This window comes from Schistocerca americana, chromosome 1 (assembly GCF_021461395.2).
Source record: "Schistocerca americana isolate TAMUIC-IGC-003095 chromosome 1, iqSchAmer2.1, whole genome shotgun sequence".
Classification (NCBI taxonomy): Eukaryota; Metazoa; Arthropoda; class Insecta; order Orthoptera; family Acrididae; genus Schistocerca; species Schistocerca americana.
In genome coordinates this window covers 1,119,706,158-1,119,721,611 of record NC_060119.1, presented here as the reverse complement: position 1 = coordinate 1,119,721,611, position 15,454 = coordinate 1,119,706,158, and the positions used below count along the sequence as shown (strand labels likewise).

The following is a 15,454-nucleotide window of genomic DNA, read 5'->3' as shown; positions in this document are numbered from 1 at the left end:
TACAAAATTACAAGGGGACACACTGGCTATCTAGTGCTTACCTCCAGGAGGCAAAATTCGAAGTACTGTCAACAGACATACATAGAAGTAGGCAAAATTGCACTTGGTTTTGGAACTGTTAGTCCCTTCCTCAGAAAGAAAGAGAGATGGTTTCAGGACAGCTAGAAAGAAGTGGCAGGTCACTCTGACTTCAGAATGAAAGCAGCCTGCCTGTTGTGAAGATGAGGGGAGACAAAGGCGAACTTGTTTGCCCATCAGCAGTACTTAGATTTTTGCCTCCTGAATGTTAAATACTGGAAAGCCAATCTTTCTCCTTATACTTTTACACTGGTCAGCTAGAGCATTATGACCACCTACCTAACAGCTGGTATGTCCACCTTTGGCATGGGTAACAGCAGTGACGGGTCATGGCACGCAAGCAATGAGGCCTTGCTAGGTTGCCGGAGGGAGTTAACAACACATCTGCACATGTAAGTCACCCAATTCCCATAAATTCCGGGGAGGGAGGTGATGAGCTCTTGACAACACATTCAATCACATCCCAGATGTATTCGATGAGGGTCAGATGTCACAGGTTCGGGGCGAGGGAGCTAGCACATCAATCAGAACTCACCACTATGTTCCTCGAACTATTCCATCACACTTCTGGCCTTGGTGCTTGGAGCATTATCTTGTTGAAAAATGCCTCTGCCGAAGGAAAACATTATTTTCATGAAGTGGTGTATGTGGTGTGTAACCAGTGCACAACACTCCTTGACCATCATAGTGCCTTACCCAAGCTCCACTCGACCCATGGATACCCACATGAATGTTTCCCAGAGCATAATGGAGCCTCCGCCAGCTTGTGTCCATGCCACAGCACAGGTGTCAAGCTGTTCCCCTGGAAGACGACAGATTCACGTCCTCCCATCAGCATGATGAATAAGATATCAGAATTCATTAGACCACTCTGTCACTGTGCCAACATCCAGTGCTGATGCTCGTGTGCCCATTTCAGTCATAATTGCTGATGTCATGGTGTTAACATTGGCACATGCAGGGATCGGCTGCGAAGGCTCATCACTAGGAGCGAGTAGTTTGCACAGCATTAAAGTCTGGTGTTAGTTCACCACAGTTGGCCAGCTGTCCTGTTTTACCCATCTGAACAGCCTATGACGTATGACATCTGTAAGGAGAAGTGGCTGCCAACCCCATGACATATGGACATGGATTCATCTCAGTTTCTCCACATGTTGAAGACACTCACCACAGCACTCAAATAACCAACAAGTCATGCAGTTTCCAAAATACTCATGTTGAGCCTCTGGGCCATCACAGTCTGCCCTCACTCAAACTCAGATAGATTGTGTGCCTTCCTCATTCTACAAACAGACACCATTCTTACTGATACTGCTTGCACTGCGCTCGTGTCTGACTAGCAATCATTCCTCACTAGGTGACACTGCTATTGCCTGGAGTGATTTATATCGATAGTAGGTTGGTGGTTACAATGTTCTGGCTGACAAGTATACAGTTTCCTCAACTGAATCTTTTTTATGCAACTAACTTTTTATTTGTACTATCATTTTGATGGAAGTTTCCTGTATTTGTTTTTAAACATCATTTACTGAAAACAATGGAATGATTAACAGATTTTGTCTACTTCTAACATACTTAACACACAATGAAATCAAATTAAAAATATTTAAACCTACCGTTGATGCAGCAGACTCATGTTCTTGGACAAGAGACCACAAATCCATTATCTGTTCTGCTTGCTTCTTCTCTTTGTTCTTCAACACTCTTATGAGTTCTTCTCTATCTTTGAGAGATTTAACATGTTCATTTTCCTTACGCTGCAGTTCAGCATGCAGTTCTCGTATATGCTTTTCCATTTCAGAGTTTTGTTCTTGAAGTCTTAAGAACTCATTTTCCATTTCTGCTGCCTGGAATAAATTTAACGCAGTTATGTTAATACTTAGATGAATATATTCTCAGTGAACTTTTGACAGTTTTATGACAAAAATAAATGTAGAACACAAGCATAAGAAATGTCTGGATACATTACATCTGAAGTAACATTAAATTTCTGACACAAGATGTTATTTATCATGAAATAATTTTCAAGTAGCCTATAAATCCTTGTTTAAGATTCAGAAAGAAAAAGAAAGTTATAGAATAACACTCCATTCTCAATATGAACATTAGTGATAGATGGTATTCAAGTTTGAGATGAATGGGGGACAAAATAAGACTCTCTCTCTCTCTCTCCTCTATCGTGTCCTTTCAACCATTGTTGTTTCTACGGATACCCTAGTACCTAATTGGACTCTCTCTCTCTCTCTCTCTCTCTCTCTCTCTCTCTCTCCTCTATCCTGTCCTTTCAACCATTGTTGTTTCTACAGATACCCTAGTACCTAACAGAATGAGATTTCATTTCTTTGTCATTGTAAATAGAGAACACCAAGACAATTTTCTCCCTTTGGTATGTTTCTTTAATAATCTGTACAACAGTCAGGAAATCATAATAAAAAAGATACTTATTTCTTCAAACAATATCTATCAGTGTCCCATTACAGCATACGGTACTGCAACAAGTCAGTAAAGTGAACTGGGAGGTTTGTGGATGTACACTGCTTAGACCAATCAGTATAATTAAAAGTAAAATCATTCCATGTGTTTAAGATTGAGTCAAGAACCTGGTTCAAAATGTAAATCTGAATAAATGCCTTTTTCTAAATTTGTTCATCAAAATCAATGTTTTTGGAAAGACTGCAACTGTGTCATCACTACCAAAATCATATAAGCCTTTCTTGTGCTGTGATGTTTAAAAGTACACTGAGCATTAATAACAGACAGGATGGTCCTTGTTATTGTATGAATGTTTTCTCAATGGAATGTCAAATAATGATTGTTGTCTGAACTAAGGAAACAACATTGTGTTTATAAGAGTACAAATAAATAGTATATTGTCAGACTGAATTAACATAAATCAAAAAGAAAAAGAAAAACAATGAAATTTATATTAGTGGAAATCACAAAATCAAAAGTTCACTAAAACTGTAATAAACTGCAGTCAGAGTCAGCAAAATGACTACACTATCCTCTGGTTAGAAAGAAGAGTGCACTCTTCCAGAATGTGGCTTATAGATTGTTAAATGCCAAAAACAAAACACAACATTGGTTCTTTTGTTGGAGAAGGAATCCATGCATCAAAGGACAGTGCCCCACTGGATGTGTATTAACAGTACTTTGTTCTTCCTCAGCAACTTGAAGGAGCTATGCCATATTATTTACAGTTTCATCAACTGTAGATTGTCTAAAATCCATTCCAGCTACTTCTTCTCCCCACGATACAACATCCTGCTTCCCAAAAGCAAAGTTACAGCATCTGTTTAGGCTTCACATTTTGTCACTGTTAGTATTGTTCAGGCCTCATTGGCCGCTACATATGCCATCTCACTGTTTCAAAACTGCCACATGCCCTGGTACTCAGCAGAATATAAACAATGTACACAAATGATGTAGGCAAAGGTAGGTGCCCTGGATGGACTGGACACATTTATTTTCTGGTATGCACTTGGACATGATCATGGTAAAACACTGAGCAGCCAAGGCTGTCCCTTGGCTTTGTCCTATTAATGAAAACTGCCAAATTAATGTAGTGAATGAATGAAAAGTTAATTAATGAAATTCAGACTAGCCTCCTTCTTGTATTCCAAAATACTGAGAAAAACTCTAGGCTTCTTGAGCATCCTGGAAGGTAATCAGCAACATCCTTAGGCAGCTACTAGAATCTGTTTCACACCAGGTGGCTTAAGATATACTTTATGCAAATCCCAAATGGCTTTGTGGCATTTATTTGAAGTACAAAAAGAATACATTCTCTATAGTCCACCATATACACATGACTAAGATACTCATGTTCAGTGTCTTTAGAGACCTAGCTTCCAAATCATTTAGGTGAGATAACCATGAAGGCTGTTGTTCAATAAAACAGCTACAAAATTCACTGATCTCTTGAACTTAAAAATTGTCTCTCTCAGGACTAGTTTTATTGGTCCATAAATGCCTACTACCTTGTGGAAGTATGTAGTGTTTTCATGAAGTCCTCATCGTCCTATGTCAAAACAATATATTGTTGTCGTTGTTGTTGTCTTCAGTCCAGAGACTGGTTTGATGCAGCTCTCCATGCTACTCTATCCTTTGCAAGCTTCTTCATCTCCCAGTACTTACTGCAACCTACATCCTTCTGAATCTCTTTAGTGTAGGTATTCATCTCTTGGTCTCCCTCTACGATTTTTACCCTCCACGCTGCCCTCCAGTGATAAATTAGTGATCCCTTGAGGCCTCAGAACATGTCCTACCAACCAGTCCTTTCTTCTAGTCAAGTTGTACCACAAACTCCTCTTCTCCCCAATTCTATTCAATACCTCCTCATTAGTTATGTGATCTACCCATCTAATCTTCAGCATTCTTCCGTAGCACCACATTTTGAAAGCTTCTATTCTCATCTTGTCCAGACTATTTATCGTCCATGTTTCATTTCCATACAAGGCTACACTCCATACAAATACTTTCAGAAACGACTTCCTGACACTTAAATCTATACTCGATGTTAACAAATTTCTCTTCTTCAGAAACGCTTTCCTTGCCATAGCCAGTATACATTTTATATCCTCTCTACTTCGACCATCATCAGTCATTTTGCTCCCCAAATAGCAAAACTCATTTACTACTTAAGTGTCTCATTACCTAATCTAATTCCCTCAGCATCACCCGACTCAATTCGACTACATTCCATTATCCTCGTTTTGCTTCGTTGATGTTCATCTTATATCCTCCTTTCAAGACACTGTCCATTCCGTTCAACTGTTCTTCCAGGTCCTTTGCTGTCTCTGACAGAATTACAATGTCATCGGCGAACCTCAGAGCTTTTATTTCTTCTCCATGGGTTTTTTCATATGAGCACTTGATATTCACACAAGTGGTTCTCTTTTCTCCAAAGTTTTCTTTAATTTCCCTGTAGGCATTATCTATCTTACCCCTAGTGATATACACCTCTACATCCTTACATTTGTCCTCTAGCCATTCCTGCTTAGCCATTTTGCACTACCTGTCGATTTCATTTTTGAGATGTTTGTATTCATTTTTGCCTGCTTCATTTACTGCATTTTTCTATTTTCTCCTTTCATCAATTAAATTCAGTATCTCCTCTGTTACCCAAGGATTTCTATTAGCCCTCGTATTTTTACCTGCTTGATCCTGTGCTGCTTTCACTACTTCATCCCTCAAAGCTACCCATTCTTCTTCTATTGTATTTCTTTCCCCCATTCTTGTCAATGGTTCCCTAATGCTCTTCCTGACACTCTCTAAAACCTCTGGTTCTGTCAGTTTATCCAGGTCCCATCTCCTTAAATTCCCACCTTTTTGCAGTTTCTTCAGTTTTAATCTACAGTTCATGACCAATATATTGTGGTCAGAGTCCACATCTGCACCTGGAAATGTCTTACAATTTACAACCTGGTTCCTAAATCTCTGTCTTACCATTACATAATCTATGTGAAAACTTTCAGTGTCTCCAGGCCTTTTCCACGTATACAACCTTCTTTCATGATTCTTAAACCAAGTGTTACTATGATTGAGTTATGCTCTGTGCAAAATTCTACCAGACAGATTCCTCTTTCATTACTTACCCCCATGCCATATTCACCTACTACTTTCCCTTCTCTTCCTTTTCCTACTATCGAATTCTAGTCCCCCATGACTATTAAATTTTCATCTCCCTTCACCATCTGAATGATTTCTTTCATCTCATCATACATTTCTTCAATCTCTTCATCATCTGCGGAGCTAGTTGGCATATAAACTTCTACTACTGTGGTACGCGTGGGCTTTGTGTGTACCTTGGTTACAATAATGCATTCGCTATGCTGTTCGTAGTAGCTGACCCATGCTCCTATTTTTTTGTTCATTATTGAACCTACTCCTGCATTACCCCTATTTGATTTTGTATTTATAAACCTGTATTCAGCTGACCAGAAGTCTTGTTCCTCCTGCCACTGAACTTCACTAATTCCCACTATACCTAACTTTAACCTATCCATTTACCTTTTTAAATTTTCTAACCTACCTGCCCGATTAAGGGATCTGACATTCCACACTCCAATCTGTAGAACACCAGTTTTCTTTCTCCTGATAATGACATCCTCCTGAGTAGTCCTCGCCTGGAGATCTGAATGATGGACTATTTTACCTCCAGAATATTTTACCCAAAAGGATGCCATCATCATTTAACCATACAGTAACACTGCATGCCCCTGGGAAAAATTATGGCTGTAGTTTCCCCCTGCTTTCAGCAGTTCTCAGTACCAGCACAGCATGGCCGTTTTGGTTAATGTTACAAGGCCAGGTCAGTCAATCATCCAGGCTGTTGCCCCTGCAACTACTGAAAATGCTGCTGCCCCCCTTCAGGAACCACATTTTTGTCTGGCCTCTCAACAGATACCATCTGCTGTGGTTGCACCCACAGTACGACTATCTGTTTCATTGAGGCACACAAGCCTCCCCACCAATGGCAAGGTCCATGGTTCATGTATATTGTCATATTTACAAATAAAAATGATGTATGCAGTGGATTTGTAAGAGTACCATAGAGCTTTACAAAGAGATCTATGCACCTCCATGACATTCTTCACATATTGCAGAGCAACTCCAGAATTATGCTTTGGAAGGCTTCTTCAACACTATTGCACAATTGGTTTTGTACTACTGTTGATCCACATGGGACGTTATTTTCCCCACAATGAGTTGTTTATTCCTCATAATGAGATAACTTGTGTGACATAGTAGGGCCTGGGAGTCAAGGTGGCTATTTCAATGGTGCTGCAGACATTGCTGAACCATGCCCTATCGAGCAGCCTCAGAATTGTTCATCAAGGAATTTCTGCAATTAAATAGCAAAATGTGCTGGAACACCATTCTGCTGTAAGCACATGATTTATGATTCTCTTCTCTTCAAGCTGAGGTATTAACCAGTTTTGCAACATATCCAAACATGAATTTCCATTTCTGATCCCCCCCCTTTTTTTTTAAAAGAGAGAGAGAGAGAGAGAGAGAGAGAGAGAGAGAGAGAGAGAGAGAGAGAGAGAGAGAGAGAGAGAGAGAGAGAAGAAAGAAAGTGAAATAAACTGGTATCATGAAGTTAGCCTGGCCAATATCATAACACGAGGCAGATTCCTTTCCTATTCTTGTACGTAATGAGGATTTTCCTTAGGCCAAAAACACTGCACTCCTTCTGTGTAAAATGTGATACACTGCAATTTTGAAATTGACTGAGTGACAGTGGAAGATATTTTCTCTCACATTTTCTTACATCAACTATGTGGCCTGTCTGAAACAAAAGCATGATTGCTTTATGAGTTGCAGCCCTGCCACAGCAGGGATACCAATAAAACAACTATTTACTTCCCCAACTGTACAATGTCAAGGGGAGTACAGTCACTTATGATACACTATGTACTCATACAGTTTTCTCTGGTGAAAACCTGTGCAGACTGTCCACTATTTCAACTACTGATAGTTGCTTGCAGCTGTTGTGTTGTCATTGCAGGGTTGAAAGTGGATCAAACTGAAACAGAATCATCTTTGAAGAGAAATGCCTCTAGATTCTGGTCGTCGCTATGCAATTAATAATATCAGCAAAAATCGTGATTATCACAACACTTCTCCAAGGGATACCATTTTCCTGTTCCAATCTGTCAAATAGTACTTAGACTCAATACCTAAAGCAGCAAAGGAAGAATGGAACTTTCTAAAGCTATCATGCCCCCAATTGGTAATGTACACCTTCTCACAGCTGAAAAATTTACCTACAAGATGATGCAAGCATAGGAAAGTCTGGTTTATATCTGCTTCCAGCAAGATCATGTTCTCCTGAAACCTCTATGGCGGCAACAAAGGAACTACCTGGATTCAAGGTTTCAGAGGAAATGACAGTTTTCATTTGCTCCAAATCCTCTTGTCTACACATACACTCCTGGAAATGGAAAAAAGAACATATTGACACCGATGTGTCAGACCCACCATACTTGCTCCGGACACTGCGAGAGGGCTGTACAAGCAATGATCACACGCACGGCACAGCGGACACACCAGGAACCGCGGTGTTGGCCGTCGAATGGCGCTAGCTGCGCAGCATTTGTGCACCGCCGCCGTCAGTGTCAGCCAGTTTGCCGTGGCATACGGAGCTCCATCGCAGTCTTTAACACTGGTAGCATGCCGCGACAGCGTGGACGTGAACCGTATGTGCAGTTGACGGACTTTGAGCGAGGGCGTATAGTGGGCATGCGGGAGGCCGGGTGGACGTACCGCCGAATTGCTCAACACGTGGAGCGTGAGGTCTCCACACTACATCGATGTTGTCGCCAGTGGTCGGCGGAAGGTGCACGTGCCCGTCGACCTGGGACCGGACCGCAGCGACGCACGGATGCACGCCAAGACCGTAGGATCCTACGCAGTGCCGTAGGGGACCGCACCGCCACTTCCCAGCAAATTAGGGACACTGTTGTTCCTGGGGTATCGGCGAGGACCATTCGCAACCGTCTCCATGAAGCTGGGCTACGGTCCCGCACACCGTTAGGCCGTCTTCCGCTCACGCCCCAACATCGTGCAGCCCGCCTCCAGTGGTGTCGCGACAGGCGTGAATGGAGGGACGAATGGAGACGTGTCGTCTTCAGCGATGAGAGTCGCTTCTGCCTTGGTGCCAATGATGGTCGTATGCGTGTTTGGCGCCGTGCAGGTGAGCGCCACAATCAGGACTGCATACGACCGAGGCACACAGGGCCAACACCCGGCATCATGGTGTGGGGAGCGATCTCCTACACTGGCCGTACACCACTGGTGATCGTCGAGGGGACACTGAATAGTGCACGGTACATCGAAACAGTCATCGAACCCATCGTTCTACCATTCCTAGACCGGCAAGGGAACTTGCTGTTCCAACAGGACAATGCACGTCCGCATGTATCCCGTGCCACCCAACGTGCTCTAGAAGGTGTAAGTCAACTACCCTGGCCAGCAAGATCTCCGGATCTGTCCCCCATTGAGCATGTTTGGGACTGGATGAAGCGTCGTCTCATGCGGTCTGCACGTCCAGCACGAACGCTGGTCCAACTGAGGCGCCAGGTGGAAATGGCATGGCAAGCCGTTCCACAAGACTACATCCAGCATCTCTACGATCGTCTCCATGGGAGAATAGCAGCCTGCATTGCTGCGAAAGGTGGATATACACTGTAATAGTGTCGACATTGTGCATGCTCTGTTGCCTGTGTCTATGTGCCTGTGGTTCTGTCAGTGTGATCATGTGATGTATCTGACCCCAGGAATGTGTCAATAAAGTTTCCCCTTCCTGGGACAATGAATTCACGGTGTTCTTATTTCAATTTCCAGGAGTGTATATTGAAGACAACACTACAATATACAATGGGGCACAAAATGTCCTTTCCATTTTCCAGGAGAAATATTAGGATCACATCCTTCCACATGTTGGAAAAGTGTTTTGTGTTATGATCATGACTTGTGATTAACTTCTCAGTTCACAAAATGCCATAGTTCTTCCATAACTTTTGATGAAATGCTCGCAGAAACAAAACTTCCACACCTACCAGTTAAGCTCTGTTTTATTTAGACAGTCACTTTCAATTTCCTTATGCAGCATGCTGAAGGCATCATGATTACTTTGCAACACATATACCATCAATCTAGATGAACTGTCATCACCTGGAGTAAAACAGTCAGTGGTGTAGGAAAACTGTACAGCTGACATCATTAAGAAGCTGTTATACAAGATAAAATTCAGTAATTAAAGAAAAGAAAAGTTGAGAGAGACCTTCTAGCATACACTTAAAATCAGTTTCTCTAAACCTGCATTTATTGGCACATATTTTAAAGAAAAGTCACCAGTACAGCTATGGAAACACCTGAAAAATTGTTGGATTATATGACATCAACTGCAGCCTTAGTATACCCGGGAACAAAGATACCTGCATACAGAGGGGACCAGTAGCACTAAAGGAGAAACGGGAAAGAATTCAAAGATCCAGGAAGCTCAAAAATTAATTTTGTGTATCATGTGGTTAAGTATAGCCATGTTTCAGTTCAAAGTATTAAACTTGTTACCTCACACGACGAACATGGAAAGAGACGTTTGATTAATACACTAAACTTAATTATGATCAGAAGCATACAGGAATGGCAGTTGCAGTGGGGAAGCCATAGTTCGCAAAATATTCAAGGAGGGATCCAATGCCAAATGTAGTGGGATTGGAATGTCTACTTGAAACAAGATGAAAAGCATTCACAATAAATATTCAAATGATGATATGGACAACTGTATAACTACACATCAGGTTCTGTTACATTATGAATAACCTAATGAAATATCAGATCAGAGAAAACTTTTAAATTCTGGCACACTGGAATTTTCAGGAAAACTGTTCTGTCTGTGTAACTTGCTTTTAAAAGACACTAAAGTAAATGACAGATCATCAATGGCAAAACAGGCTTACTACACTAGTCAAAAAATAAAAAATAATTATTTAACAGAATAAGGAAGCATGAGAATTTAAACTGTCAATGGTTTTATGTGAAAAATTGATCCACATACATTGCATTGTAAACAAATCCTGACAAAGTTATAGCGTGCAAGGAACATCTGCACACAAAAGGGTTAGTGAAGATTTAAATGTTTTGCATGCAAGCAGTAACAATGGTATTATTCCAGGTTTACTGTTCATATATGACACTAAAACATAAACTATCACTCAGAAAAAGGTAAATTGTAATTGGTATAGGTGTACTGCCTAAAGTGACATACAAAATTTATGTCGGACTGGGACTCAAACCTGTATTTCCGACTTATTGTGAGAGGTATCCTTACCACTTACCCCACCCAAGCATGCTCCCAGATTGAAGCACACTTCCACATGTCATCCTCCTATCTATTTCTTATCATAGATTATTAATGTTGTTTTAGGTAATACATCTTTACCAACTACACTACAGTTGAATATCAGGAATATATTTCGATATTTGCAACAATAATTCACCAACAAAACTAAATATATATAAGGTGAAGCTACACCTGTGATGAAAATGACAATGACAGTCTATTATAGCTATTTGTTTTGATTCTAAAAACCTGCATGGGAATCATGAAATGTGTGACTGTTGAATTAATGGATTAATAATCTATAAAAGGAAATAGATAGGTCCATGACATGAAAGTTTGGGTCAGTCCAGGGAGTACACCTGGATAGCCTAAGTGGTAAGGCAACTGCTTGCGGTATGTAGGAAATAGCGTTTGAGTCACAGTCCAGCACAAATTTTCATATGTCACTTCAGGTAGCACATCTACACCTATTACAGCTGACAATATTAAAAAAAGGATTGTTAATATTCCAACCTGGGTTTCCTATTACAATTAACTGAATTTCAGGAATAAATTTCCGTTTTTGAAACTGTAGTTTGTCATCAAATATAAAGATTCAGAAAAATGGGAGAAAAAATTTAAAATATGTAAAATAAGTTTACTGGCAGGTTACCTGTATTAATCATAGCGTTTTACACATCATAACAACCAGAAGAAAAAGCCATTTTTCTATAGTTCATTAGAAAGTTAAATATATATACCAGTGACCATGCAATTATGAGTTATTGCAATTGAAAGCTAAGCTTTCAGTACACAGAAGAGTGTAGTGAAAAGCTACATGTGCAGATTAGCATACTAACAGAAGTAGTGTGAGCACATTCTTTATTCTGTTATTGACAAAATCACATGGATGTTTCACAATGCAACCAATTTCAACCACAAAGCATTTGAAAATGAACACTATGTAGTTGAAACCTGCTGCACTGTGAAATATTAGAGACTGTGTCAAAGAAAAAATTGCAGAATACATTAATTTCATTGTAACATGCTCTGAAAGGATGTACTCTGTCAAGATAGTAGAAAATTTCTGGAAGATATGTCCAAAAAAAAAAAAAATCTCAAGGAGAAACTTCCACATGAACTTTCATTTTGCTCACAGTTTCATACTGAACTGACAAAGAGAAGTGTCTTGTATAATAAAGGTATTATCATTTACTGACAGCATAGTGACTGCAATATATAGATTTAGATGTTAATTCCAGAACCTCTGTAGCAAAACATATCAAGTTTGCTATATCCCACATCTTAAGGAACCAATTGTCACTGCACACAATTTCTGTCAATTTAACTGTAAAAAAGGAACAAGAGGATTAATATAAGACAATTTCACAACATAAATGAAATGCCTGTGACATGATGTCCTATCATACTGTTATTACATCAAGACGTTTGCAAAGCAAAACATAATCAGCAGTATTTCATCATATTGTTTTCACATGATTTTCTATCTGATGATCTCCAAACTTAAAACCAAAGAAAATAACAGAAAATGTTTCAGTTTCATGATGAATACTTACAAGAGTTTATTTTCACTGAGTAATTTAGGTACTGAATATTTTAAAAAGTTTTATTTCCTGATTTTACCCTAGAATGATCTGGCTGGGTCTGTGAGGCCCACTTGTTTCTGTTTCACTGAATTTAAATTCTTATGGTTGCTGATTTGACTCGAGTGCTCTGCTAGCTTCCTGAAACATCCAAGAGAAAGTGTCCACATCTTGAATGAGGTATTGCTTTGTTTAGTCACTGTTTGGCAGTCTTCCAAAAGGTGTTCAGGTCTGTCAGACCCAGCCTGACCATTTATGTTACTAATTTCTGCCAGTGCAACCTCATTTTTATTTTGGTGTAAGCCTATCATTGAGTCACTTTGTGAACTATTTGTGATGTCCTAAAAGCAAATTATCACTGACACCAGTTTACAATATAAAATGGCAAGGGAAAATCTTTCATACAGTGGAATTTATAGAATTTTATACAATGATGAGAGTGAAATAGATGTTTCTGATGCAGACACAGACTTTGAAATAAACAGTGATCATGATAGTAATAGTAAAATAAGTGGTGGTGAAGGGGAAGATGTTCAGCCTTCTGCCAGCACCAACTGTTGTTCATTCAAGTACAACTCTTGTAACTAACTCAGGTACAACAACTGTGTACTTTTACAAAGGAAGGAACAGAGTAACTAAATGAAGAAAAGCTTGTTTACCACAAAGCATTTAAACAAGACGTCACAACATAGTTACCGTGCATTTGCCTGGAAATATTCAAGCTATGGTGGATATACATTCAGCATTAGAATCATGGCAGTTAATTTTTAGCAATCCATTGCTTGATTTACTTCTTGAATCAACCAATACCTATACTGATTCAGTTGAAACAAATATACAAGTGGCACAAATATGGCTAGGCCTACAATTTTTGATGAACTGAAGGCATATTTTGATCTACTTTACTTATTTGGAACATTGCATGGTGGTAAAATGAATGCTAAAGACTTTTGGAACACATATGGGACCAGAATATAAATCTTTCAAACAAGTATGTCATTGAAAAGATACAGATTTTTGACTCATTGTATCAGGTTTGACAATATGCATATGAGAGAAGAAAGAAAACCACAAGATAATCTTTCTGCCATAAGATTCATTCTTGATGTATTTGTCTCCAGGTGCAATGCATATTATGCTCCATCAGAAAACATTACTTCGCACAATATGCTTGTTCCACAAATAGGAAGGCACAGGTTCAGGCTCTATATCCCAAATAAACTAGCCAAGTGCATGATCAAGGTCATCATCCTGGCTTATAATAAAACATATTATGTAAAATATTTGGAAGTCTCTGCAGATGCACAACGACAAGGACCATACAAAGTCAGTAATAAGGCAAACAATGTTGTTTAGTGTCTTGTAGGTCTGGAAGAAATCTGACAGCTGATAATTGATCTTACTCAGTCGTCAAAACAGTACTACAAGAAAAGGCTACTGAGTATAGACTGGGATGTATATGGATTCATTGTGGGCGGGTACAGACAGAAAGTCATGCAAAATACTTTTAAACATGTTTTCTGAAAATTGTCTTGAACAGCTAGCTCGGCTGCCCACAGGCAGTGGAAATATCTTAGACCTTTAGCTACAAATAGGCTAGACCTTATCGACAATGTCAGTATAGAAATGGGGATTAGTGAGTATGATGTCTTTAACGAAAGCTAATAAATCAGTCAAGAAGGTTAGGAGAGTGTTTCTGCTACACAGAGCAGATAAGCAGTTATTAACATCTTACTCAGACAGTGAACTGGCGTCACTTAATACCTGTAAGATATTATGGGCAAAGTTTAAACAGACTGTAAATTATGGTCTGGTCAGTTACTTGCCTAGTAAGTGGATGAAGGATGGGAAGACCCACTATGGTTTAATAATGAAATTCATAAGATGCTGAGAAAGCAGAGGCTGTTGCACTCTAGGTCCAAATGAGGATGCACAAACAAAGACAAGCAAAGGTTAGTAGAGATTCGTACATTTGTGGAAAGATCCATGCACGAAGCATACAACACTACCACTGTCACATCTCAGCAAATGATCTGGCTGAGAATCCGAGAAAATCCTGGTTGTACGTAAAACTGCTAAGCAGTCCCTTGTTGACCAGCCTGGTGTGGTTGTTGAAGACAGCCAAAGTTTTAAATTTCACATTTAAGAAACCATTCATGCAGGAGAACTGTACAAACATACCATGTGGGAAACACTTTCTCCCGGGTGAAAATACACTTTTTCCGTGTTAAGTGAAACTATATGTTCCCTCGGAACTGTAAAATTTATCAGTAATTTGAATGGTTATGTTTTTATACAGCGGCTTAGAATTTCCCGGCACTTTAGAAAATGAAACTCGGGGGGAAAAACCACGTTTTGGAAAGTTCTCTCATGTGCAGCAAAATATATGCTGCATATTTTTGTATTGCAAAGGTATACATTCGAATTGCACCAAAAACTGCACGTTATTTTCTGAAGCATTGAAATCGAGATTTCTATACGCTTTTGTATGCCAGTCTTAGCTCATATCACGATATCTCGCCAGCCAATAGCAACATTACTTACATAGCGTAAACATACAAACAGAAAAAGTTAATGGTTAAAAATAATATATGCAGTGTTGATACAGGAAAAGCAAACTTTTCATATATTACATTTGTCTCAAAAATTAATAAGTTACAAGTGAAACTAAGCTTTCACATATAATGTAGATCTTTTTTGCATGTTTTACACTTTTAAGACACATCACACAAATGTGTCAGTAAAATGTTTATTACCAAAATAAATCTCTGATCTTCTGGGCTCAAAATTCTTCTAGATGGCTTGTCATCAAAGAGTTGATTTTTAAATGAGAATCAAATGCTCTGTGATTTAAGAAATCCATCGTACATTCTCACAAATAGTTCATCTTGCGCAAAAGGAAATTTACTTTGAAAATAACGCTTTTCAAACCACAATTCGC

At 39.4% G+C, this 15,454-nt stretch overlaps 1 protein-coding gene across 1 annotated transcript in view; it reads right to left on the bottom strand.

Moving 5' to 3' along the window:
- Window positions 1-1,541: 1,541 nt before the first annotated feature.
- The window catches only part of LOC124596812 (golgin subfamily A member 6-like protein 22), a 267,662-nt gene continuing 253,749 nt past the window's right edge, over window positions 1,542-15,454 (bottom strand). Inside the window, exons 13-14 of the mRNA XM_047135897.1 lie at window positions 1,695-1,925; window positions 1,542-1,580 (exon numbers count right to left, since the gene is read on the bottom strand). Coding sequence (XP_046991853.1) covers window positions 1,542-1,580; window positions 1,695-1,925 — 270 coding nt within the window. The remainder of the gene's footprint in view (window positions 1,581-1,694; window positions 1,926-15,454) is intronic.